General features: G+C 43.7%; 1 protein-coding gene across 1 annotated transcript in view; it reads left to right on the forward strand.

The window, feature by feature from the left end:
* The window catches only part of LOC126995296 (nuclear pore complex protein DDB_G0274915-like), a 44,869-nt gene that overhangs the window by 5,403 nt on the left and 13,358 nt on the right, over window positions 1-26,108 (forward strand). Inside the window, exon 2 of the mRNA XM_050854785.1 lies at window positions 25,822-25,936. Coding sequence (XP_050710742.1) covers window positions 25,822-25,936 — 115 coding nt within the window. The remainder of the gene's footprint in view (window positions 1-25,821; window positions 25,937-26,108) is intronic.

Consider the following 26,108-nt stretch of genomic DNA (forward strand, 5'->3'; position numbering starts at 1 on the left):
TTAAATATATAATAACATGCCGAGCATTCATAAATATACTTCATCGATTGTATTGCTTGTGTGTGTGTATATACCTAGTTTACCTAGTTGTGAAATGCAGGAAAAGAGCCGTTCTAGGCTCGTGCTGTCCCGTCTCCATAACGCTTATTATCCAGTTTGGCTTTAAATTCATGAATTGTTTTTGCACACACAGTCTCCTCATCAAGTCCGTTCCATGTTGTTATGCTTCTGTGTGGAGAACTGTGTTTCTTGATGTCTCTCCTACAGTCGCTTTTCTTCAATTTCTTACCATTGCCTCTTGTTACACTTCTGTCACATACCTCTAGGTCTTCCCTGTCCAATTTCTCCAATCCCTCTTGTATCCCTCTTGTACTGTAATTAATTCCCTTAAAAACAAAAAGTGCAATGTGCATGAAATTTCAGTATCTATTAAAAGCCAGCAAAAACCAACTTGCAATACCCTTATCCATACTCTTTAATAATTCTATCAATAATGGTAAATTTCCTCAACTCCTAAAACATGCAACTGTTGTCCCCATCCATAAGAAAGGCCCCAAAGATGAATTAAGTAATTATAGACCAATATCCTTACTAGGTAAATGTTTTTTCTGAGATCTTTGAAAAAGTAATGAAAAAATTCCTCATAAATTTTCTTGAAACTAAAAACATACTTAATCCAAGTCAGTTTGGTTTTCGTCGTGGTCTAAACACTTTCGATGCCTTGAGAACTTATTCAGAAGAAAGCTGTAACACTTTAGATAATAAACAGTCATTATTAAGCATCTTTGTTGACTTCACCAAAGCTTTTGATACAGTCAGACACGATATATTATTATGTAAGTTGTATTACTATGGAATTAGAGGTATTATTCATGACTGGTTTCAGGATTACTTATCCCACAGAACTCAATCAACCAAATTCCACACTTGTCTATCTGCATATCTACCTATTCAATATGGTGTTCCACAGGGCAGTGTCTTAGGTCCAATCCTGCTTCTCTTATATATAAATGATATTATTTACATATTTACAAACCTTAAAACAATCCTTTTTGCAGGTGACTCAACCTTAAATATTACTGGTGAAAATCCTACTGACATGATACATACAGCAAACACTGACCTACAAATCTTTCATAAATGGTGTCTGAGTAATAGATTAACAGTAAACTTAAACAAAACATTTTATATGCCATGTACTAATAAGTCACCATCAATGCTTCCGTCCCTATTTTTTTTCCCATGACATTATAAGCAGAACTAATAAACATACATTATTAGGAGTAACGTATGATGATACCATGACCTTTAAGCATCACGTAACAAACCAAATCCTTAAATTATCCAGGCTAGTATCTCTGTTATATCAAATTAAAGAATTAATGCCCATTGATGTTTTGAAAATGTTATATAACGCACATGTCTTTCCACACCTGTATTACTGTACACCTATCTGGTGCAACACCTACCCCACACACCTGTTACCTCTGTTTAGACTTCAAAAGAAAATAATAAGAATTATTACAAACAGTGACTACTTTGCCCACGCACAACCTCTCTTTAAAGAAACAAATTCCTTAAAACTTTTTGACATAAATAAGCTACAAATTGGTATTTACATGTATAAAAAGATCAAAAGTGAAATCTCCACGTCCTTACAGCCACAACATACTTATTTCACCCGTACTCATGAAAATTTACGTACACCTGCCCATAATTTAACACTTTTTCAACACTCACTTTCTTATTCAGAACCTAAAACCTGGAATTCTATTCCTAATAATATTAAGGCTCTAAATTCAATACACTCCTTTAAAAAACATATTCTTCTCAATTATATTTATTAAGTCCATGTATCATCTGTCAGAGTGTGTCCTCAGCTTAATCATTTATTACCTTATACTGTTATTATTGTATTAATACTATTACTTACATTATCATTTACAGTACTACCATATTATTTTTATAAATCAATTACAATTTTTTGTACTAATGATATTGTGTTAATATTATCACTTTAATTATTATTTACACTACTATTACTTTAAAATTATCACAATGTTAATTATTATTATTATTACTATAACTATTATTATTATTATTATTATTATTATTATTACTATAACTATTATTATTATTATTATTATTATTATTATTATTATTATTATTATTATTATTATTATTATTATTATCATCATTTTACTTTTGCCATATATTATATGTTTGTATGTGTATATCTATGTGTATATATATATATATATATATATATATATATATATATATATATATATATATATATATATATATATATATATATATATATATATATATATATATATATATATATATATATATATATATATATATATATATATATATATATATTATATATATATATATATATATATATATATATATATATATATTTTTTTTTTTTTTGCACTGTTGATTAAATCCAGCACCTAAGTTTCCAGTACTGCCCAAAAAGCTCCCAGCTTTAAATGGGCTCCCTGCACTACAAAATTATTGTAAAAACATAATTGTATAAAGGGATCATAATAAAAAAATAAAAAAATCCTGCACAATGCTATTAGGTCCCCTTTCTTCTGCTCTCCAGTGTTGTTAGTCCCAATTTCTCCAGTCTTTCACACACAAGGCAACATAATGTTCTCTCAGAGTTTCCGGTAATTTAGTCGCTGCTCTTTGTATTCTTTCCAACTTTCTAATTTCTTTCTTCAATCTAGGTGACCACACTAATGCTGCATATTCCAGTCTTGGACGTATCATCGATGTTATTAGTTTCTTCACCATTTCTTCATCTAAATATGTAAATACTGTTTTTATGTTTCTAAGAAGGTTGTATGTTTCCCCAGTTATCTGGTTTATATGTTTTCCAAAGGATAACTTGTCTGTTATGATCACTCCCAGATCTTTTTCTTCAGTTTTTTTCATGATTCTTTCATTACTCAGAGAGTAGTTCCCCGATATTCGTCTCCTGCTCTTACCAAACTCCATCACGCTACACTGCTCTGTATTGAATGTCATTTCCCATTTGCGTGACCATTTGCCTATTCTATCGAGATCTTGGCTCAGGGCTACAGAGTCATCTTCATTAGCCACCCTCCTCTTTATTTTAGCATCATCAGCAAATATATTCATATTGCTTGTCACCCCTTCTGTCATGTCATTAATATAGATTGCAAACATAATTGGAGCCAGCACTGATCCTTGGGGGACTCCACTCGTCACTTCCATCCAGCTTGATTTATTAGTCCTGATTACTGTTCTCATTTCTCTCTTCGTCAAAAAGTCCATAATCCAATCCAATATTGAACCACCCAGACCTCCAACATCATTAAGTTTCCATATTAATCGCTTGTGTGGTACTTACCAAACGCCTTCTTTAAGTCCAGATACGCACAATCTGCCCAACCGTCTCTTTCCTGCATTATATCAATTACTCTTGAATAGAAACTGATCAGATTAGTTACACAAGACCGTCCTCCTCTGAATCCGAATTGGCTATTTGTTAATATACTGTTTTCTTCTAAATACTCCACCCATCTGTTTTTGTATAACCTTCTCACACATCTTTGCTACTACACTTGTTAATGACACTGGCCTATAGTTCAACGGGTCTTCCTTGCTTCTTCCTTTATGTATTGGGACGATGTTAGCCCTCTTCCAGTCTCTTGGTACCTTCCCTTGTGCTAGTAAGACATTAATCAAGTTGCTCAACTTTCCAGCTATTTGCTGGTTACACTCTTTTAGCACCCAATTTGATATACCATCCGGTCCTGCCGATTTCCTCGCATCCAGTTTTTCCAAAAAATTTCTAACTTCATCTGTTGATGTTTGTATCCTTTCCAGTCCAACTCTATCCTCCGGCACTACATCTACACCTTCAGACTCACTCTCCCTTGTGAACACTGTTTGGAAACAATTATTCATCACTTCTACTATTTCACTTATACTATCAAAAGTTTCACCATTAACTTTAACTTTGTGAATCTCATCTCTCTTATTCAACTTTCTATTTATGAACTTATAAAACAGTTTTGGCTGGTCTTTGCACTTATCTACAATATTTTTCGCAAAATTCCTTTTTTCTTCTCTTCTTACTTTGACATAAGCATTCCCCTTCCTTTTGTACTCATTCCATAGATCTATCCTCCTATTTTTTCTCCATTTGTTCCATGCCTTCTCCTTATCCTGCTTGGCATCTACACACTTTCTATTATACCACTCTTCTCTTGATTTCTGGCCTTCTTTCATTCGTGGTACCCACTTTTCCACTCCTTCGTTGTAAATCCGTAGAAAGATAGCCCATATTTCCTCCACATTTTCAGCCTCAAAAGAAGTATCCCATTGTGCTTCCTCAAAATGTTTCCCAAGTTGTTTAAAATTTGCCTTATTAAAGTTAAACCATTCTTTCCTGTAGTCCTCATTCTTGATTATTTTACCTCCTTTTCATAATATGTACTCGATAAGTACGTGATCGCTCTTTCCTATAGGGCTCTTATAGTTCATCTCCTCTATGATATGTGTGTGTGTGTCAGCGTGGCTGTGTATGTGTGTGTGTGGGTGTGTGCGCACATGTCAGTGTGTGTTTTTGTGTGTGTGTGAGAGAGAGAGAGAGAGAGAGAGAGAGAGAGAGAGAGAGAGAGAAAGGATTTGAACGCGGGCAATTTGTAAGACAATAATTACAGAATCTAGCCTATTCCTAGTTGTTGGGCGAGGGGAAATTACCTTATTTACTTCACGTTAACAGAAATAAATGTTTTGACTTTTTCTGTTGTACTATGATAAAGAAGTAATAAGACTAGGGTTAACTATGGCACCATGTTATTTATTACTCTGAGAAGTGTGTTATAAAATCAATTATTAATAGTTTGCGAATGCAGCTGTTGATACCAAACAAAACATTTTGGTGGTGGTGGTGGTGGTGTTGTTGTTGTTGTTGTTGTTGTTGGTGGTGGTGGTGGTAATGATGATGCTGGTTGGGGTGGTGATGGTGGTGGTGGTGGTGGTCATGGTGGTGGTGGTGGTGATGGTGGTGGGGTGGTGATGGTGGTGGGGGTGGTGATGGTGGTGGGGGGGGTGTTGAAATGTAATGCAACTCCTTGTGATTCAGGGGAAGAGGTTTGTGGAGCGAGTTCTGGGATTCAAGGTGGCAGCGCGGCAGCTTCGGTGGCGTCAACTCCGGATAAGGATAGGGCATCAAAATAATATAGAGGCCAGTGGATGAAACATTTTAAGAGGTGTGGCATCACTCTTGCTCGCCACTGTACAGTCTCACAAAGCTTTTTAACCGTAATTAAGAGTTACTGGAAGGCTGAATCAGACATACAGTACCACTACCACCATCCCTGCTGTTTATAGACCGACACTGTACGAGTTGTATTTACATGTACACAGTGTCGTTCTAGAAACAGCGAGGATGGTGGTACTGTATGTCTGATTCAGCCTTCCAGCAACTCAATGTGATAAAAAGCTTTGTGAGACTGTACATGGCTACACATACCGGTCTGAACATGCGCAGTTCATGAGAGACCAGTGTTTGTATACAAAAGCGCCAGCTGTTGAAGATGGGACACCAAATAACACAACATCGGGTGCCTTCAATACCATGGCATGCTCACAAATGAATATGGAATATCAAATTTGAGGCAGTGAATAATCATTTTTTGGGCAAATTTAAATGATTTTTCTCCTTAATACAGGTAACACGATTTATGCGAGTTTGGTTTACGCGTTTTTTAAATAACGCGGGGTCCAAAATCCAAATAAATGTTTAATTTACACGTTTTTTCACTTATACGCGATATTTATGGAGTGGCCACCAGATGTTTCACGCAACTGGACTCACACGGCGCCGGGGCCACACAGCTGAGCTCAGTTCTTCCCACGCGCCACTTGAACAAAAATACAGTACCCACGCTGCCACACTACTCAACAATAGTGGTGGGCAGGTACTGGTACCAGCACTGGTACTAACGGTACCAGCTATACGGTACGGTACCGGTACTAGACTGCTCTCTCTCTCTCTCTCTCTCTCTCTCTCTCTCTCTCTCTCTCTCTCTCTCTCTCTCTCCACTGAATGAAGTGAATATTTATGTTTCGATCGAAACCTACCTCTTGTATGATTTACATCGTTTTTGATTTATGCGACCTCTTCAAGGACACAATACTCACGTAAATAGAGTTATCTGTATATTGATTTTTGAGTCAAACATAAAAAAATAACCTAGTGTTTTAATGTTGATGATCTAAGTATGAAATCTCTTCACAGACGATATTTTATACCCCGAAGTTTTTTCATACAATACCGGGCGATTATTGCTAGTTTGGTTACAAAAGTAACGAAGATACCGATATATATTTAAATAAGTAGCGGATGGCCGATGACCCGATTTTGTTATCAGCGATAAAGTATCGCGATAACTTATCGCTATAACGCCCAGCTATGGGCCGCCCTTCTGTGCTAAAGATAGGAAGCGTCGGACCCGGATTTGTTTTCCAGGGGCGGGTATTAGGGATGTCAGCGATAGGGTAGAGACGTGCATGTCAGGCAAGGGAGTCAAACCCATCGTCTGCCTGAGCGTGGGAGGGAACAACATAGGCAGGTTAGATAGCGAGCAGCTTCTGCGTCGCTATAGGGAGGCTCTCTGAAGAGTTACATCCAAGGGCGGGGTTCTTATGGTGTGTGGGGTTCCGCCTCAGGTGCAGTCAGGCAGCCCAATGTGGGGTCTATTTTAACCTCTGTATCTCAAAAACTATTCATCACAGCTAAAAACCAAAACCACCATTGGAAAAGGAGGTCCAGATCTATAGGAGTCGGTTATGTATGCCTCTCTTGCAAACGTACAAGCATGTTCAGGGAGTGTTGAATGTTAACAGCCATATTGAGAGAACTGCGGACACCTCTCCTTCAGATTCTGGCAAGGGAGTATTGCCAACTGCAATATTTACAACTATTTGGTCAAAGAATCAGTCAGGTGATAGGTGAAGCTATGCAAAAATGCCGCTATATTGGGCAAGAACATCAACTAGTTACTCGTCCGTAGATTTGCCATGCTGGGCTGATATGATTTTCCACCAAATTTAGTGAAGAACCCACTCAATTGGCAATCCTGTGTTGTGAGAATTGGTGTTGGAACATTTTCATACACGGGAGATTTGAGTGCGGGTGGAGCTCGCAGCGAGCGTTTAGCACCACCAGCAAATACGCCTAACACTCGCTGCGAGCGTTTAGCAATGAAAGGGTTAAGTGTGTCATTAACAACTCAATCAAGGTAGATAGCAATACAGAATCCCTCTGGGTAGAAACAATAGGTAGAAGGAGAAGCTTGTCATTTGAATACTTTACAGACTGCCCAACCTAACCAGGGACAGTAGCCAACCCCTTTTACAGGAAATTAGTAGGGCGTCAAGATATAGAAATGTGTGTGTAATTGGGGATTTCAATTATAGGAACATAGAGTGGGATACTTTATCTGGAGACCAAAAGGCACATGTTTTGTTAAATGTGATACAGGATAGTTTCCTTAAGTAGTTAATTAGAACACCAACGAGGGAAGAAAATATTTTGGATTTGTTGTTAACTAATAGAGAGGACATAATAAGCAACATTGAGGCTGGGGATTCATTAGGTAAGAGCGATCATAAGGAAGTTAGATTTAATATTAAATGGAAGGACAGAGTCAGCAGTAACAACACATTAATACCTGACTTCAGGAAGGTGGACTACGAGGGGTTAAGAAAGCAGCTGCAAAGTATTAGGGGAGTAAGATCAGAAGTAGTCAGGACCCAGAGCAGGGAGGGGCGTTAATCTCTGGTGAGGTCACTAGTCAGGTCAGTAGCTTGGAGGGTGAGTACAATAGTCTAGTCAGGGAGATTAAACTAGGGCAGCAACAGTTTACACCTCACAGGGAAGTCAGGTCAACAGGTAATTACCCATGATGGATGACAGACATGCTGAAAACTGAAATAGGAAGGAAAAGAGGACTCTATGTTGGAATCAAAAGGGGGGAAACTCACCTAAGGGACAGTTACTACGATTTGGCTAGAACAGTAAAGAACATGCATATAGCAAAATGTAATTATGAGATTAGAATTGCGAGGGAAGCAAAGACCAATCCAAATGGTTTCTTTCAGCTTTATAAGACCAAGGTTAGGGCTAAGATAGGGCCACTTAAGTCAGGAGAATCACTAATAGATACAGATGAGGAAATGAGCGAGGCGTTAAATAGATATTTCTTTACTGTATTTACCAAAGAAAGATTAGATGATATACCTCAGGGAGAACAGATCTACAGGGGAGAAGAGGTAGAAGGATTAACCGACATCAACATAAGTAGGGAGCTCGTGATTAGGCAGATAGATAGACTTAAAGTCACTAAAGCACCAGGGCCAGATGAAATTTTCCCCAGGGTATTAAAGGAATGTAAAACTGAAATCAGTGGGCAGTTAACAGAAGTTTTTAGGAAGTCACTAGACACTGGGGTGGTGCCAGTTTCATGGAGGCAGGCACACGTTATTTCAATATTTAAGAAGGGAGACAAATCTTCTATGCAAAACTATAGGCCGATTAGTTTGACGTCAGTTATAGGTAAAATGCTTGAGTCAATAATAGCTGATAATATTAGCGACCATATTGACAAACATAATTCACGACTCACAGTATGGGTTTATTAAAGGAAAGTCATGCCTCACTAATCTTTTATCCTTTTACAATAGAGTATACGCGGCAGCTGACAATGATGAGAGCTATGATGTAGTTTATCTTGATTTTAGTAAGGCCTTCGATAAGGTACCTCACCAGAGACTGTTAAATAAAGTCAGGGCTCATGGAATAAGAGGGAAGGTATTTGATTGGATTAAGGCGTGGATTAGCGACAAGAAACTGAGGGTTAACATTAACGTTAAAAAATCTGAATGGGGTAATGTTACCAGTGCGGTTCCTCAAGGTTCAGTTTTAGGCCCGCTTTTATTCATTATCTACATCACTGAGGTGGTGGCTAAATGGATAGCGTGACGGCGCCGCGTTCAGGACGACGCGAGTTCAATCCCCGTCCGGTGCCACCAAACTGGGATTTTTCAGCCGCCGCCAAGTGGCTTAAAACTACCCACATGCTGTGCAGAAGACCACCTATCAGCCCGGACTCTAGATTCTAGGATTAAAGATGAGCTCCGGGAGGGCAGCATGAGCTAATGCAAGATGGCGCCACTATAAACATTCGCCTGCGCCAGAATGGGCTGAGCCGGCCATCAGGCCCCACCGGGAAGAAGCCTTGGGCCGACCATCAGGATCCACCGGGAAGAAGCCTACCGGCGCAGTAGGCCACGACGTAAAAAAAAAAAAAAAAAAAAAAAGGATAACTAGTGACATGGGTAAATTTGCAGATGACATCAAAATAGGACGCACTATTAGGACAAGGGAGGATGCTAGAGCACTGCAGGGGGATTTCAACAAACTGTCAGCTTGGTCAGAGAAATGGCAGATGAATTTTAACATCAAGTGTAGCGTACTTAGTGTAGGAACACGCAACCCATTACACGGGTATAGTTTAGACTCCACAGCAATAGGCAAATCAGAGTGTGAAAGGGATTTGAGAGTGTTAGTGAACTCTGACCTAGAACTAAGGAAGCAATGTATTAGTGCGAGGAACAGGGCTAATCAGGGTATTAGGCTTTACTAACAGTAACCAACAAAAGTGCAGAGGTCATCTTCAGAATCTATTTAGCATTAATTAGGCCACACTTGGATTATGCTGTCCAGTTTTGGTGCCCACACTACAGAATGGACATAAACTTGCTAGAATCAGTTCGGAGGAGGAGGACCAAGATGATTCGGGGGCTGAGGAACCTCCCATATCAAGATAGGCTGAAACATCTCAACTTACATTCACTAGAAAGACGAAAAGTGCGGGGAGATCAGATAGAAGTATTCAAATGGGTCAAGGGTTACAACAAAGGCGATATAAGTAAAGTACTGAGAATTAGCCAGCAGGATAGAATACACAGTAATGGATTTAAATTAGAAAAGTATAGATTTAGGAGGGAATTAGGCAAGCATTGGTTTAGTAATAGGGTGGTGGGGAATGGAATAGACTCAGCAATCATATAGTTAGTGCAGGGACGATAGCTTGTTTTAGAGTAGACTGAATGGCTACATGGACGAGGATGACAGGTGGTAGTGAGGTGTGGGTGCAGTAAGGAGACAGGGTACTGGAGCGAACGCCAGTACCGAAGGTAAACGAGGACCAAGCCTCTACCTGTAACCCCTGAAACTACACCTCGCCCATCGTGAGTAGTGGGGGGGGATTTTGGAGCTGCCCGGTGTAGGCCACTCGGCCTCTTGCAGTCTCCCTGTGTTATGTTCTCTCTTTCTTTTACCTCACCTTTACCTGCCCCTCCCTCCTCTCTCTTCTTTTCCCATCCCATTTCCTCCACTCATTTCCCTTGTTTCCTCCTTTCTCACACCCTCTTATCTTTAGCCTTATCTCTCACTCTGTCACTCTCTTCCTCCCTTTCTCCCTCCCCATTAGATTATATGAAGACACACACACTCACTCACTCACCCACCCACTCACAAGCACGCACGCACGCTCACACACACACACACACACACACACACACACACACACAGAAGGGGAAATGGGAAGGGTGTGTGGAGGGAGGGGCAGAAGTGAGTCAGGTCATGTCCTGACCAGAACCCTGACCTGATTCTCCCTTCATCTTTTATATCCTGTCCTACCACACGTAGATTACTAGTAGTAGCGGTAGTCCTCAGTCCTGACGGCAACACTGCCGTCTCATCTATCTCTAAGGCTGAACTCTTCTCTCAAACTTTTTCTAAAAACTCCACTCTGGACGATTCTGGGCATATTCCTCCTACTCATCCCCCCTCTGACTCCTTTATGCCTGTTACAAAGATTCTTCAAAATGATGTTTTCTATGCCCTCTCTGGCCTCAATCCTCAGAAGGCTTATGGACCTGATGGAGTGCCTCCTATTGTCCTTAAAAACTGTGCCTCCGTGCTGTCACCCTGGCTGGTCAAACTCTTTCGCCTCTGCCTGTCAACATCTACCTTTCCTTCTTGCTGGAAGTATGCCTTCATACAGCCTGTACCTAAGAAGGGTGACTGCTCCAATCCCTCAAACTACCATCCTATTGCTTTACTTTCTTGTCTATCTGAAGCTTTTGAATCAATCCTTAACCGGAAGATTCAAAAGCACCTTTCCACTTCTGACCTTCTATCTGATCGCCAGTATGGGTTCCGCAAGGGGCGTTCTACTGGTGATCTCCTAGCCTTCTTAACTGACTCTTGGTCATCGTCTTTTAGCCGTTTCGGTGAAACTTTTGCTATTGCGCTGGACATATCAAAAGCTTTTGATAGGGTCTGGCACAAATCTTTGCTTTCTAAACTACCCTCCTACGGTTTCTATCCTTCTCTCTGTACCTTTATCTCCAGTTTCCTTTCTGACCGTTCTATTTCTGCCGTGGTAGACGATCACTGTTCTTCCCCTAAATCTATTAACAGTGGTGTCCCACAGGGTTCTGTCCTATCTCCCACTCTTTTTCTGTTGTTCATTGATGATCTTCTTTCCAAAACGAACTGTCCTATCCATTCCTATGCCGATGATTCCACTCTGCATTATTCAACTTCTTTTAATAGAAAACCCACCCTTCAGGAACTTAACGACTCAAGGCTGGAGGCTGCAGAACGCTTAGCCTCAGACCTTACTATTATTTCCGATTGGGGCAAGAAGAACCTGGTGTCCTTCAGCGCCTCAAAAACACAGTTTCTCCACCTATACACTCGACACAATCTTCCAAACAACTATCCCCTATTCTTTGACAACACCCAGCTATCACCTTCCTCAACACTAAACATCCTCGGTCTATCCTTAACTCAAAATCTCAACTGGAAACTTCATATCTCATCTCTTACTAAATCAGCTTCCTCGAGGCTGGGCGTTCTGTACCGTCTCCGCCAGTTCTTCTCCCCTGCACAGTTGCTGTCCATATACAGGGGCCTTGTCCGCCCTCGTATGGAGTATGCATCTCGTGTGGGGGGGCTCCACTCACACAGCTCTTCTGGACAGAGTGGAGGCTAAGGCTCTTCGTCTCATCAGCTCTCCTCCTCATACTGATAGTCTTCTACCTCTTAAATTCCGCCACAATGTTGCCTCTCTTTCTATCTTCTATCGATATTTCCACGCTGACTGCTCTTCTGAACTTGCTAACTGCATGCCTCCCCCCCTCCCGCGGCCCTACTGCACTCGACTTTCTACTCATGCTCATCCCTATACTGTCCAAACCCCTTATGCAAGAGTTAACCAGCATCTTCACTCTTTCATCCCTCACGCTGGTAAACTCTGGAACAATCTTCCTTCATCTGTATTTCCTCCTGCCTACGACTTGAACTCTTTCAAGAGGAGTGTATCAGGACACCTCTCCTCCCGTATTTGATCTTCCTTTCGGCCACCTCTTTTGTTTCTTTTTTAGGAGCAGCGAGTAGCGGGCTTTTTTTTTATTATTGTTTTCTTTTTTTGTGTGCCCTTGAGCTGCCTCCTTTGTTGTAAAAAAAAAAAAAAAAAAACTCGTCTTAGACCGCCAGATCTTCTTGTGTCTGTTTTTCCTTTGTATTCCTCTGTATTTTGCCACTCCCTCGCCACAGCCTTCTCCTTTCCCCTTCTGTATGTGTGTGTGTGTGTGTGTGTGTGTGTATTTACAACTAGGTAAACACACACACACACACACACACACACAGAAGGGGAAATGAGAAGGGTGTGGGGAGGGAGGGGCGGAAGTGAGAGTCAGGTCATGTCCTGACTGAAGCCCTGATCTGACTCTCCCTCAGGACCTCACCTGACTCACCCTCAGGACCTCACCTGACTCCCTCAGGACCTCACCTGACTCCCTCAGGACCTCACCTGACTCCCTCAGGCAGGGATGGCCCGAAGGGAATGCAGTTGGGGGGGAGTAAGGTAAACTATGACCAACTCCAAACTGGCGAGCGAAGCGAGCCATTCAGCGGGGGGGTTTTTAAAACTCACCTTTTTTAGGGGCATTTTTAAGGCCTAAGTAGGGACATTTATGAGTCTCAGATGCTTTTCATTTGCATTTAAGAGTATAATAATTTTGGTCATGGGGGCGGCTGCTCTCCCAGGGTCATTAAGTCATTCTGCGTACCCTTGTCTAAAGTGTCATTTGTTGATATTGTTACTGTTGTGTTGCTGCCACTGCCAGCAATGGCTTATGGCTCAAGGGGTTTGTCGTTAGTGGAGCAGGTGAACTTGTGAAGTAACTTTGTAAGGCCAGTTTTGTCTGAACTTTGTCTTTGCTGGTAAGTGTTATGTTTGATCAACTAAGCAGGTACAAAGAAACTACACGTATGAACATGTGAACTTTATGGCAAGCTGCAAATATTTTCATTGTTACAGTATTTCTGGGAATACAAGTAAATAATTTAAGATGTACATGTACTCAACAAATGGCAGAGGACTGGTCTTGCCAGTCAGACCCCACCCCATGCAAGACTAAGACTTCATTTAAGAATTATAATGCTTGTAGAAACTGTACAAGCAAGGAAATAAATAAAATAATGGCATAAATTAATTACCTAAGTTGAAAAAAATCGGTATCAAAAGAGATTTGAACATATATAATATAATATTAATATACTAGTGTAATACTTTGGTATAAAACAAGACTAGCTGTCAATGGCATAAAACAAGACTAGAAACAAAATAAGTGTATCAGAAACAAAATAATTAGTGTATCCTTGAAATAAATAAATCTAGTCTACTGTCCATAGGTACCTCTAGACTACCACCATTTTGGGAGTAAAATAGACTGTCTATGGGTCACAGACTCATCACAGTGGTTCCCTGATATTGGCAGGTATAATTCATAAATATTTGCTATTTGTTATTAACATAATAATAAATCTAAATGCTGAATTTCATGTGCCAGCAGATAAAACTAAGTAGAAACTTGAAATTCTTGAATTAATAAATATCTCCATAAGACTCCATTCCTAGAATCTTAGGACATAATAAGAAAGACATATGAGTGACATACATTAGCCATAGTTTTAAAGCAAATGATCCTATGGGAAAAGAAACTAATATTTTCAATAAAACTTAGGAAAGCAAGTAAGCATCAGCTCACGAAACAGAAAATAATGGCAAAATTCGATTATATACCAAACTTGAAAAAAAAATAAAAAATCAGAATCAAAGGAGATTCTAATATTTATATTGTAATGTTGTAGTATAAAAATAAGACTAGATGTCAGTGGCATTAAACATGATTGAATAGGCATTATATAATACTAGAACTAACAAAATAAGTGTATCCTTCAACTGGCTTCAAACAAATAAATCCAGTCCACACCTCCACACCAAACCAGAACACCATATTGGTTTGAGAGTGAAATATCTGTGGGTCACACATAGTGGGGTATTCCCTGATATTGGCAGGCATAAATATTTGTTCTTATAACTCATTTGTTATTACCATAATAACAAATCTCAATGCTGAATAATGAATTAAAAGTGCCGGCAGATACAACTAAGTAGCAACTAAGCTGCAACTTGAAATAATAAATATCTTCATTTTAGCCTCTTAGGGCATAATAAGAAAGACATATGAGTGACATACATTAGGTTTAGAACACAAGATCCTATGAAAAATTAAAGTAATCATTCCAGTCAAAACTTGGGAAAACAATTAAACAACTTGATTGTGAAAGTGATGTGGATAAAGAATAATTTTAATTCAGCATAGCCAAATCTCCTCTCTCTCTCTCTCTCTCTCTCTCTCTCTCTCTCTCTCTCTCTATATATATATATATATATATATATATATATATATATATATATATATATATATATATATATATATATATATATATATATATATATATATATATATATATATATATATATATATATATATATATATATATATATATATATATATATATATATATATATATATATATATATATATATATATATATATATATATATATATATATATATATATATATATATATATATATATATATCATGATGATGACTATATTTTTATTCTCCTTAAACTTTTATTTGACCATCTGAGGTGACCTCAGATGGTCAAATAAAAGCAGTGAGGTGGGTGAGTGGTGAGCGTGTTGTGGTTACGTTCTCGGGGTGCCGAGTTCCAGCCCTACTACAGTCTACAGGCAAACCCTTATTCACTGCCGAGTGTCTTAAAGCTATCCACATGTCACCATCTACTCCACCTGGAGCACATAATGTGCATGGAAGGATTTGGAGGATCACCCAAACATAGCCAGCGCTAACCCCTGCAGGAGGCAGGTTCAAGAGTGATGATACTGAGCCAGTATACAGTTCCGAATAACGCAGTCGGGCCATCCATGCTCCCTGATCCCTCCCCGCCTGTGGCCATTCCTGCCTAAAAAAAAAAAAAAAAAAAAAAAAAAAAAAAAAAAAAAAAAAAATTTTGACCAACTCACTAGGACTTTTTGACCAACTCCGACCAAACATTGGGGGGGGGTGACCCCCCCCACCCCCCCCCGCTCGGGCCATCCCTGCCCTCAGGCCCTCACCTGACTCCCTCAGGACCTCACCTGACTCTCCCTCAGGATCTCACCTGACTCCCTCAGGACCTCACCTGACTCCCTCAGGACCTCACCTGACTCCCTCAGGACCTCACCTGACTCTCCTTCAGGATCTCACCTGACTCCCTCAGGACCTCACCTGACTCCCTCAGGACCTCACCTGACTCTCCCTCAGGACCTCACCTGACTCTCCCTCAGGATCTCACCTGACTCCCTCAGGGCCTCACCTGACTCCCTCAGGACCTCACCTGACTCCCTCAGGACCTCACCTGACTCTCCCTCAGGACCTCACCTGACTCTCCCTCAGGACCTCACCTGACTCCCTCAGGACCTCACCTGACTCTCCTCAGGACCTCACCTGACTCCTCAGGACCTCACCTGACTCCTCAGGACCTCACCTGACTCACTCAGGTCCTCACCTGACTCTCCCTCAGGACCTCACCTGACTCTCCCTCAGGATCTCACCTGACTCCCTCAGGACCTCACCTGACTCCCTCAGGACCTCACCTGACTCCCTCAGGACCTCTCCTGACTCTCCCTCAGGACCTCACCTGACTCTCCCTTAGGACCTCACCTGACTCCCTCAGGACCTCACCTGACTCTCCCTCAGGACCTCACCTGACTCCCTCAGGACCTCACCTGACTCCCTCAGGACCTCACCTGACTCCCTCAGGACCTCACCTGACTCTCCCTCAGGACCTCACCTGACTCCCTCAGGACCTCACCTGACTCTCCCTCAGGACCTCACCTGACTCCCTCAGGACCTCACCTGACTCCCTCAGGACCTCACCTGACTCTCCCTCAGGACCTCACCTGACTCTCCCTCAGGATCTCACCTGACTCCCTCAGGACCTCACCTGACTCCCTCAGGACCTCACCTGACTCTCCCTCAGGACCTCACCTGACTCCCTCAGGATCTCACCTGACTCTCCCTCAGGACCTCACCTGACTCTCCCTCAGGACCTCACCTGACTCCCTCAGGACCTCACCTGACTCCCTCAGGACCTCACCTGACTCTCCCTCAGGACCTCACCTGACTCCCTCAGGACCTCACCTGACTCTCCCTCAGGACCTCACCTGACTCCCTCTGGACCTCACCTGACTCTCCCTCAGGACCTCACCTGACTCCCTCAGGACCTCACCTGACTCCCTCAGGACCTCACCTGACTCTCCCTCAGGATCTCACCTGACTCCCTCAGGACCTCACCTGACTCCCTCAGGATCTCACCTGACTCCCTCAGGACCTCACCTGACTCCCTCAGGACCTCACCTGACTCCCTCAGGACCTCACCTGACTCCCTCAGGACCTCACCTGACTCCCTCAGGATCTCACCTGACTCTCCCTCAGGACCTCACCTGACTCCCTCAGGACCTCACCTGACTCCCTCAGGACCTCACCTGACTCTCCCTCAGGACCTCATCTGACTCTCCCTCAGGACCTCACCTGACTCTCCCTCAGGACCTCACCTGACTCTCCCTCAGGACCTCACCTGACTCTCCCTCAGGACCTCACCTGACTCCCTCAGGACCTCACCTGACTCTCCCTCAGGACCTCACCTGACTCCCTCAGGACCTCACCTGACTCCCTCAGGACCTCACCTGACTCCCTCAGGACCTTACCAGACTCCCTCAGGACCTCACCTGACTCTCCCTCAGGATCTCATCTGACTCCCTCAGGACCTCACCTGACTCCCTCAGGACCTCACCTGACTCTCCCTCAGGACCTCACCTGACTCCCTCAGGACCTCACCTGACTCTCCCTCAGGACCTCACCTGACTCCCTCAGGACTTCACCTGACTCTCCCTCAGGATCTCACCTGACTCTCCCTCAGGACCTCACCTGACTCCCTCAGGACCTCACCTGACTCTCCCTCAGGACCTCACCTGACTCCCTCAGGACCTCACCTGACTTTCCCTCAGGATCTCACCTGATGCCCTCAGGACCTCACCTGACTCCCCACTGTCCCTCCCTCCCCACACCCTTCTCCTTTATTCTTGTTTTCATTCTCTTTATCTCTCCCTGTTTCCTCCACTCATTTTCCTTGTTCTCCCTTCTTACATCCTCTATCAGTATTTGTTTCATGACTCACTCTGTCCCTCTCCTCCCTTTCCCTTCTGTATTTACCTAACCGTGATTTAAAGGAAGTGAGCTACGCTCATATTGTCCTGTCTCTTGAGTATTCTTCCGCCCCGCTCAACAAACTAATTCTTGCGCAAAGTTCGTATTTACGAAACAAATGTCGAAAGTTGAAACAAGAATAATAGAATAATTTATTGGGACCGCGTCATAACGACGAAACGTCATAGGAAGTGTTTATAAGAGTGTGGGAAAGGTCAATAGAAGTGTGGGAAAGGTTTATAAGAGTGTGGGGAGGGTTTATAAAGCCTTAAAATATATATAAATAATAAAAAAAATATAAGGTCGCTACTTCGCGGATATTTGCCTATCGCGGGGAGTTCTGGAACCTGACCCCCGCGATAGACGAGGGATTACTGTATACGAAAAGGCATTATAATAATAATTCTTTCACATTCTACATTACTATGAATATTGGTTTGGAGTGGTGCTTCCTAAGATTAACCAGGGAAAATTCCCTGGTCTTGAAAGTAGGAAAAGTCCCTACATATACTCTTGTAATGTATTCCAACATAACCTAGCAGCCGGTCTGTTGACGAGTGTCAGGCGTGTAATTGGACGGTTATTATAGTGGACCCCCCCCACCACCACTGCCCCAATCCGTCCCGTACTGCGTAATTTTTTGACAGCCCACACTGCATGTCAAATATAGTTAAACTACCCCAACCGAACTCTTTATACTAACCTAACCTCTTACAGGGGGGGGGGGCTTTGCCCCCCTCGACCCTCCTCCTAACCAAGGGGGGCTGTGCCCCCCTGGACCCCCCCACATTATAACCTTGGGAAAAAGGCCCTAGAAGTAGAGCAACTCTAAGGAAATGTCAAGTTTCATTTATAATGGACAAAAATAATCATGCAATACTCATTGAGAGGTGGGATCCAACAATCGACAATTACATGATGTACAATACGGAGCAGGAGTAGGAGTCTGGCGAGGCACAGGGGTGGCAGTGGACGAGGCTGGGGCAGCAGGGGTGGACGAGCCCGGCAGGGGTGGAGACTTGGATGTCGAGGGAGCCCCCCGGGCCCAAGCCGAGTACTGAGGGAGAGGAGTAGGGTGGTACACAAGCCTAGGGCGGCCCTGCTGAGGGTGGAGGTCAGGCGCTGCATCCCTAGACGGTTTAGGCTTCACCGGGCAGGAGTGGGAATCGGCGTTGTGCTCACCACCACAGTTGCAGCACTTTGGGGGGACGGTGGTGCCCGCCTGGATTTTCTGAAGGCACAGAGCTGATTTGTGCATGCCTGCACAATACCTGCACCGAGGGGCCGATCTGCAGCGTCACTCCTGATGGCAACAGTGTCGGCAGATGTTGGGCTCCGCCGTGTAGGGCTCCACAGATTTATGGCCCACCCCGAGGAGGTGCACCTCTGCCGGGACGTGGCCAACCACCGCTCCAAGAAGCTGCGGGCAAGGGGCCTTGCCTGCTTACCTGCGCTTTATCCACAGGTCCGGGGTCGCAATCAGGTTGGCATTCATGTAGAGTGGCACATTGTGGATGATGATGGTGTGCTGCCGCTCCGCTGCATTCTTAACCATAACTACGTTGAGGAAACCGTCAGTGATTAGCTGCTTGTAGAAGGCAATGTCGTCCCTCACCATGATATAAGGTCATAGCCTACCTTCCTTGAAGAGCAGCTTCAACTCACCATGCTGCTTCAGAAGAGAGGCAAACCATTCGTATGGCTGGGCTAGTGTCAGCCTGGCCTCGACGGGAAAGTCAAGATGGCGGCGGGTGGGGCGGCGCGGGTCAGGAGTGGTGCAGGCTGCGGCAGCAGGGTCCGCGGCTGGGTTCGTGTCCTCCAGGATCACCTCACCTTCGACCAGTACAGTCTCGGAGCTACCAGATTGCACACCCTCCGTGGGTGAGGGGCCTTAGGCAATAGGAGAGACAGGGTGGGATAGGCGACCAGGGGGATTTGGCCTGAGCCGCTTGCTAGCACTGGCCACGTGGTCAGCCAAACAAAGGCGAGGGTCAACCCCTGCAGTTTCCTCCAAACCTTCAGTCTCCTCAGACCACAGGCGCCGTTCCTCAGGGGCAGCACACTTCCTGGAAGCCACTGAGTAAGAGTGCTCGTCTGCCATGTCCCCTAGACACTGTTTATTCCGTGGAAGGAAGGGCATCCACGGATGGAGCAGCAAGACAACGCACGTCTATACAGCGCGGCCGTGTAGACGAGACTGGGCCCGGATCCACAAAGGCTTAGTGCGTAGTTTTGGGCCCTTAGTTCGTAGTTTTGAGAACATCGAGATTCACAAAGCTCGCGCGCCAATAACTATCAACTAATCGATGACGTCACGGGTTTGCGCGCGGATCTACAAACGTTTACCGCGCTCTGTGTGACACTAAATTTGTTGTTAAATAACTACTGCCTCGGAGCTGACGGTAACGCTAACAATATTATCAGATTTACGTATAAATGCTTATAAATCGCGTTTTTCAACTTGAAATATAACTTTGCGAGTAGAGGAGGCCCATTTCTTAATAAAATGATGAGATATATGCACCCTTTGAGAGGTATATGATAAGTGTGGGCGGTATGGCAACACCCGGCCGGGGGATTGCCAGACCTCCCACCTCTGCCTGCTGCTGGAGGATGGCTTGGTGACGAGGAAAAGTTGCCGAACTTTATGTAATTTCTGATTTACTAGGGAGAATTTTGCGTTTTCCTTCTTTATGTAGATACAGAAAGCGTTAATTTACCCATACATGTCAACAGAACGATCTAACAATATATAATAGCAAAGAAATCTGAGGCATATAGATGCCCAGGCTCAATTCTGCCCGAGGCTCAATTTTGTCGATGACAGGGGCCTATATTTTTCCTTCCCCTGTCATTATTAATGAATCTCAGGTGTCGCAACTTGGTGTGAACATGCCCCAAGTATTCACCTGTGGAAATATATTGATGTATATGTGATTGGTATCCTATTTTCTGAGAAAAATGCATGTGCGATCATGGGTGTCGGAGCGCTGCTCTGGGGGATGGCTTGGCGGCGAGGAAAAGCTGCCGAACTTTATGTACTTTCTTATTTAATGAGGCAAATTTTGACATGGTCTTTGTCATCATAATAAAAAATGATGATCGTGCTAGTTCTAGACGCCATATCAGTCGAAAAGAACCCCACATACACGAGCTTAAGCTAAGATAACAGAGGCATGTGGATGCCCGGGCTTAATTTTGCCAGAGGCTCAATTTTGCCCGTGACACCGCCCCCATCCGTGGAGGGACCATGGACCTTTGTCGGGTGACAGTTATCCCATGAGTTGGGCCGCAGTTATGGCAAGACAGTCTTAATTTTCCCTATTCCTTCCTGCCGTCCTTCGTTCTGTCTGCTTCGATATCTGTCCTATATTTCTATTTGCTTTCTTCCTGACTCAATCTCCTCCGTATCTTCTTTTTCTTCATCTTAAGCATGTTCGTAGGTAACAAGACATCGAACAGCAGAGTTACCTTGACGTAAATGTGCAGCAAACAACGAAATAATTGAATTCGTAGATTACGATTTAGTACAGTTTGCCTTGAAAGGAAGAAAAATGGGAAAAGAGAATGGGTTTCTTGAACCAGCAGCTGGAGGGGGCTCCCTAGGATTGCCTGACGGTTCTGTAAACGTGCTTGCGACTCGCTGCAAGGCCAATGACGTCATCAACCAATCAGCGGCCTCGCTGACTTAGCGCGCCTCTAACTACAATCTAAGGTTTGCTTCGTGAATCTGACGCTAACGTCGGTAGCTAAATCAATAGTGCGTAGTTATGTTAGTTCGTAGTTATTGAGTCTGTTTGTAAATTCGGGCCCTGACTATGTACTGGAGATACCCTGGGCCCGGATCCACAAAGGCTTAGTGCGTAGTTTTAGGCCCTTAGTTCGTAGTTTTGAGAACATCGAGATTCACAAAGCTCGCGCGTCAATAACTACCAACTAATCGATGACGTCACGGGTTAGCACGCGGATCTACAAACGTTTATCGCGCTCTGTGTGACGCTAAATTTGTTGTTAAATAACTACTGCCTCGGAGCTGACGGTAACGCTAACAGTATTATCAGATTTACATATAAATGCATATAAATCGTGTTTTTCAACTTGAAATATAACTTTGCAAGTAGAGGAGGCCCATTTTTTAATAAAATGATGAGATATGCACCCCTTGAGAGGTATATGATAAGTGTGGGCGGTATGGCAACACCCAGCCGGGGGATTGCCAGACCTCCCACCTCTGCCTGCTGCTGGAGGATGGCTTGGCGACGAGGAAAAGTTGCCGAACTTTATGTAATTTCTGATTTACTAGGGAGAATTTTGCGTTTTCCTTCTATATGTAGATACAGAAAGTGTTAATTTACCCATACATGTCAACAGAACGATCTTACAATATATAATAGCGAAGAAATCTGAGGCATATAGATGCCCAGGCTCAATTCTGCCTGAGGCTCAATTTTGTCGATGACAGGGGCCTATATTTTTCCTTCCCCTGTCATTATCAATGAATCTCAGGTGTCGCAACTTGGTGTGAACATGCCCTAAGTATTCACCTGTGGAAATATATTGATGTATATGTGATTGGTATCCTATTTTCTGAGAAAAATGCATGTGCGGTCATGGGTGTCGGAGCGCTGCTCTGGAGGATGGCTTGGCGACGAGGAAAAGCTGCCGAACTTTATGTACTTTCTTATTTAATGAGGCAAATTTTGACATGGTCTTTGTCATCATAATAAAGAATGATGATCATGCTAGTTCTAGACGCCATATCAGTCGAAAAGAACCCCACATACACGAGCTTAAGCTAAGATAACAGAGGCATGTTTATGCCCAGGCTCAATTTTGCCCGAGGCTCAATTTTTCCCGTGACAGTGGGACGGGGCTGGTCCACCACGGGGCAGCGGCGGGGTCACCTCAGGCATTGAGAAATGGAGCATTTACTGGCTTCTGGACAATTAAATTATCTGCATAATGAAAAAGTATCATATTTTGTCCAGCAATAAAGTCCAGGTCTTGAAATTAGTAGGTTACCCTTTCTTCAACTATCTCTGTTATTTTTAAAGGACAGACAGCAAACCTTAACAAGCTACTAATCTCACCATGTCCACATCACTGGTGCCTAGGAGACTGTTGGGGTCTTGGTGGTGATGGCGCCAGTGTCCAGAGTGCAGCGGTCAGGTTTAGTCAAGGTGGCTCTGCTTAGGTTAGCTTAGTTGTGGTAAAACTCCTCTCGTCTACCAACTTCACTAATATGGATAAAATTTTATTGCTGGTATGTTTTTGTGCCTTTTATTGATCTGCTAACCATTGTTGTTTTTTTCTTTTGTGCTGCCTGTAGGGCTGGTAGGCATTCTTGAGGGGCCTTTTGGGCAGCCCCAGCCCACTAGTGGCGCAGGCTAATTCTATTTAGTGGCTGCCGTGATGTATAAATTTTGCTTGGCCCATGCTGCTCCCCGGTGCTTCTCATGGCCAAAGTCGCTGAAGATAAGGTTGGTCAAAGATCCGGACAGCATGTGGGTAATCTTTTTCTTTCAGCGATGATTTGAAAAATCGGTGGTTTTCAGTGGGACTTGAACCTAGTCCACGCTCGGTCCTGAGACTTGGCCACCGCCTCCCCGACTGCAAATCACTCACATCCTGAGTCCAAAATCCCCATCTGAAGTAGTGGTACTCGAGAGTAGGGGAAGCACATTACAAGGGGTCCTCAACTTGTAGTGCGGCGACGGCCTGATGAACGAGCCTCCCATAACCCACTTAGCCAGTGGGGTACCTCTTTGGCCGACTCGGTAAGGAGTGGCTCTCCCGTCACACTGGTCGCGGGTTCAATCCCAGGCAGCCGGGGAATACCCTCACTCTTGATTAATTTCTCGTGTTATTTCGATACACGCAGAGGCCGTGTTGAGAAATAGGAAGGATGGAAAGTAAGCTCGTCGGGGCATTACAGTGGTGGCATAGCAGTGGGCATCCTCTCCTGCAGTTCTGTTGAGCTTTCCCAAAGGGGTAACAGGTAGGATGGCCCATGCTCCGAGGTTGATAGAAAATGGGAATGTTGGAGGTATGTCTAAAAAAAAAGGACATTGTGGAGTTATGTCTCAAAGGGACATTGTCAACACACAGAAATTAATCTACATAGGGGGGAAAGCCATGTAGTGCGGCGACGGCCTGATGAACGAGCCTCCCATAACCCACTTAGCCAGTGGGGTACCTCTTTGGCCGACTCGGTAAGGAGTGGCTCTCCCGTCACGCTGGTCGCGGGTTCAATCCCAGGCAGCCGGGGAATACCCTCACTCTTGATTAATTTCTCGTGTTATTTCGATACACGCAGAGGCCGTGTTGAGAAATAGGAAGGATGGAAAGTAAGCTCGTCGGGGCATTACAAACTTGCAACGGAATTCTGTTCCTACAATACATATGTTATAACCCTGTTTTGTGTGGAAGTCAAAACACATTCTTTATTAAAAGGAACTGCGAGCCTGAACCCTCAAATCAAAGTGTGATCAGCACCTAAATCACTCACCTATGCAAATGTTGGCGTACAGCAGGAAATGAGCTTGCCTTCTTCCCCGAGCAAGCGCAGCGTGATGACGTATTCTTATGTCACGTTCGCGAACTAGTCCACACATGAAGTTCGTAACAACAACACAAATGTCATAAGTTGAAACAAGTGTTATTTTTAATAATTTATGGGGGTTGCGTTGTAACCTCAAAATGTTGTAGGTCAAGGATGTTGTAACCCAAGTTCTCCCTGTAATAAAAAAACACTTGAGAACTCATCATTGCAAAGTTGCATCAAAGAAATTGCCCGATTTGCAGGTAATTGTGAGCACCCCTAAGCATCCCATCTGTTCTCTCTCACCCATTTTGCATCTCCCTTCCATCCTAGCTCCTGGGTGTGCTAAAGAGCTGTGATTGGCTGGAGAGTATGGCAAAAGATGCTTCTATTGGCTGAGACCAACAGTTGCTGTCTGTGTCATCACCGAGTGGTGGGAAATGCTTGCACAGAGCACATGTTTATGTATCCTGCACAAGTTACTTGCCCATCAGAGGGAGGTCGAGGGGGCGAAGGGCCCTCGTTAACAGTGTGATCACTCCCTAGGCTGGTGTAACGGTGGTGAGCCACTGCTTTGGGCTGCCTTACTGAGCCGCACCAGATCTTTAAAACACTTGCTGTTAATATTAATTTTTTTTGCAACACTGACTGTAACATGTATACACTCAACCCTCGATTTGCCGGACCTCCATTTGCCGGATTTCGGATTTGCCGGACAAGAGTCCGTGGGGTAAAAAAAAAAAAAAGTCCGGGACAAGTCGATTTCAAACTACCGCGCCAGACAAAGTTCGCAAATTGGGCACTAGATGGCAGCGCGGGCGGACATACACGTCTAGTACTGGACTGTACACAAGTCTGCCGCGTCACACGAGTGTTGTGCTTACGTGCTTGTCGTGGATACACCTCTTCTTCACAACGATGCCACCCAAAAACCCACCAAAGAAAGTAACCAAGCGTACAGCTAAACCTGTGCACCTTTCTGTGTCGCAAAAACTGGAACTTTTACGTAAAATAGAGGTAAATGCTAATAAAAAAAACAGTACAGTACCTGTATATAGTATATGTATGTTGTATATGTGCATGTTGTAGAAGGTAATATATTATATTACAGGACAGTATAGGACAGCTATGCGAGGTGTAGTCCGGGGGTGGGTTGTGTTTCCCGGACATATATAGGGTAAAGTCCGGCAAGGGGGTAGACCCCCGGACATTTTCCATTGCCGGACATTTGCCATTCCCGGACAAGCCTTCCCCCCTTTTAGTCCGGCAAATCGAGGGTTGAGTGTACATACTTTATGGATTATGAATGCTTGAAGAACAGCTGTTTGTGCCTCAAACCCTGAGCAAATGCCCATGGTCACAAGCGCCCGCCCTTTAGGGGTTGAGTTACCTCAACATCCTGCTGCACATGGATGTTTTTGTCATGTGTAAACTTTTTATATCAAGGTTGGACAGTTCATTGTTTGAACTTTTTTCTGTTGAGGCCTTTGATTTACAGTCATTATCTCATCTCCTTCCTTGCAGGGAAGGACAAGATGGAGCCCCTGTGTGAGGCTGTGAAGGTGGAGGTGAGTGAGGAGCCAATAGGCGGCCAGGCTTCATCCACCTCCCAGCACCCCTCAGGGGTGGACAGAGTGAGGTGAGCAGTCTTGTTCACCAAGCTTTGCAGGAAATGGCCACTGGAGGGAAGGGATAAGGAACTATGATGCAGGAGGCTGGGAGAATGGTACTTAGGGATGCAGCAGTGAAGCCAGTAGTGTTTGTCAATGCCATGCTGTTGTCATTAGTTTCCTTGGGTACTTCATTTATCT

The sequence above is a fragment of the Eriocheir sinensis genome, chromosome 7 (assembly GCF_024679095.1).
Source record: "Eriocheir sinensis breed Jianghai 21 chromosome 7, ASM2467909v1, whole genome shotgun sequence".
Lineage (NCBI taxonomy): Eukaryota > Metazoa > Arthropoda > Malacostraca > Decapoda > Varunidae > Eriocheir > Eriocheir sinensis.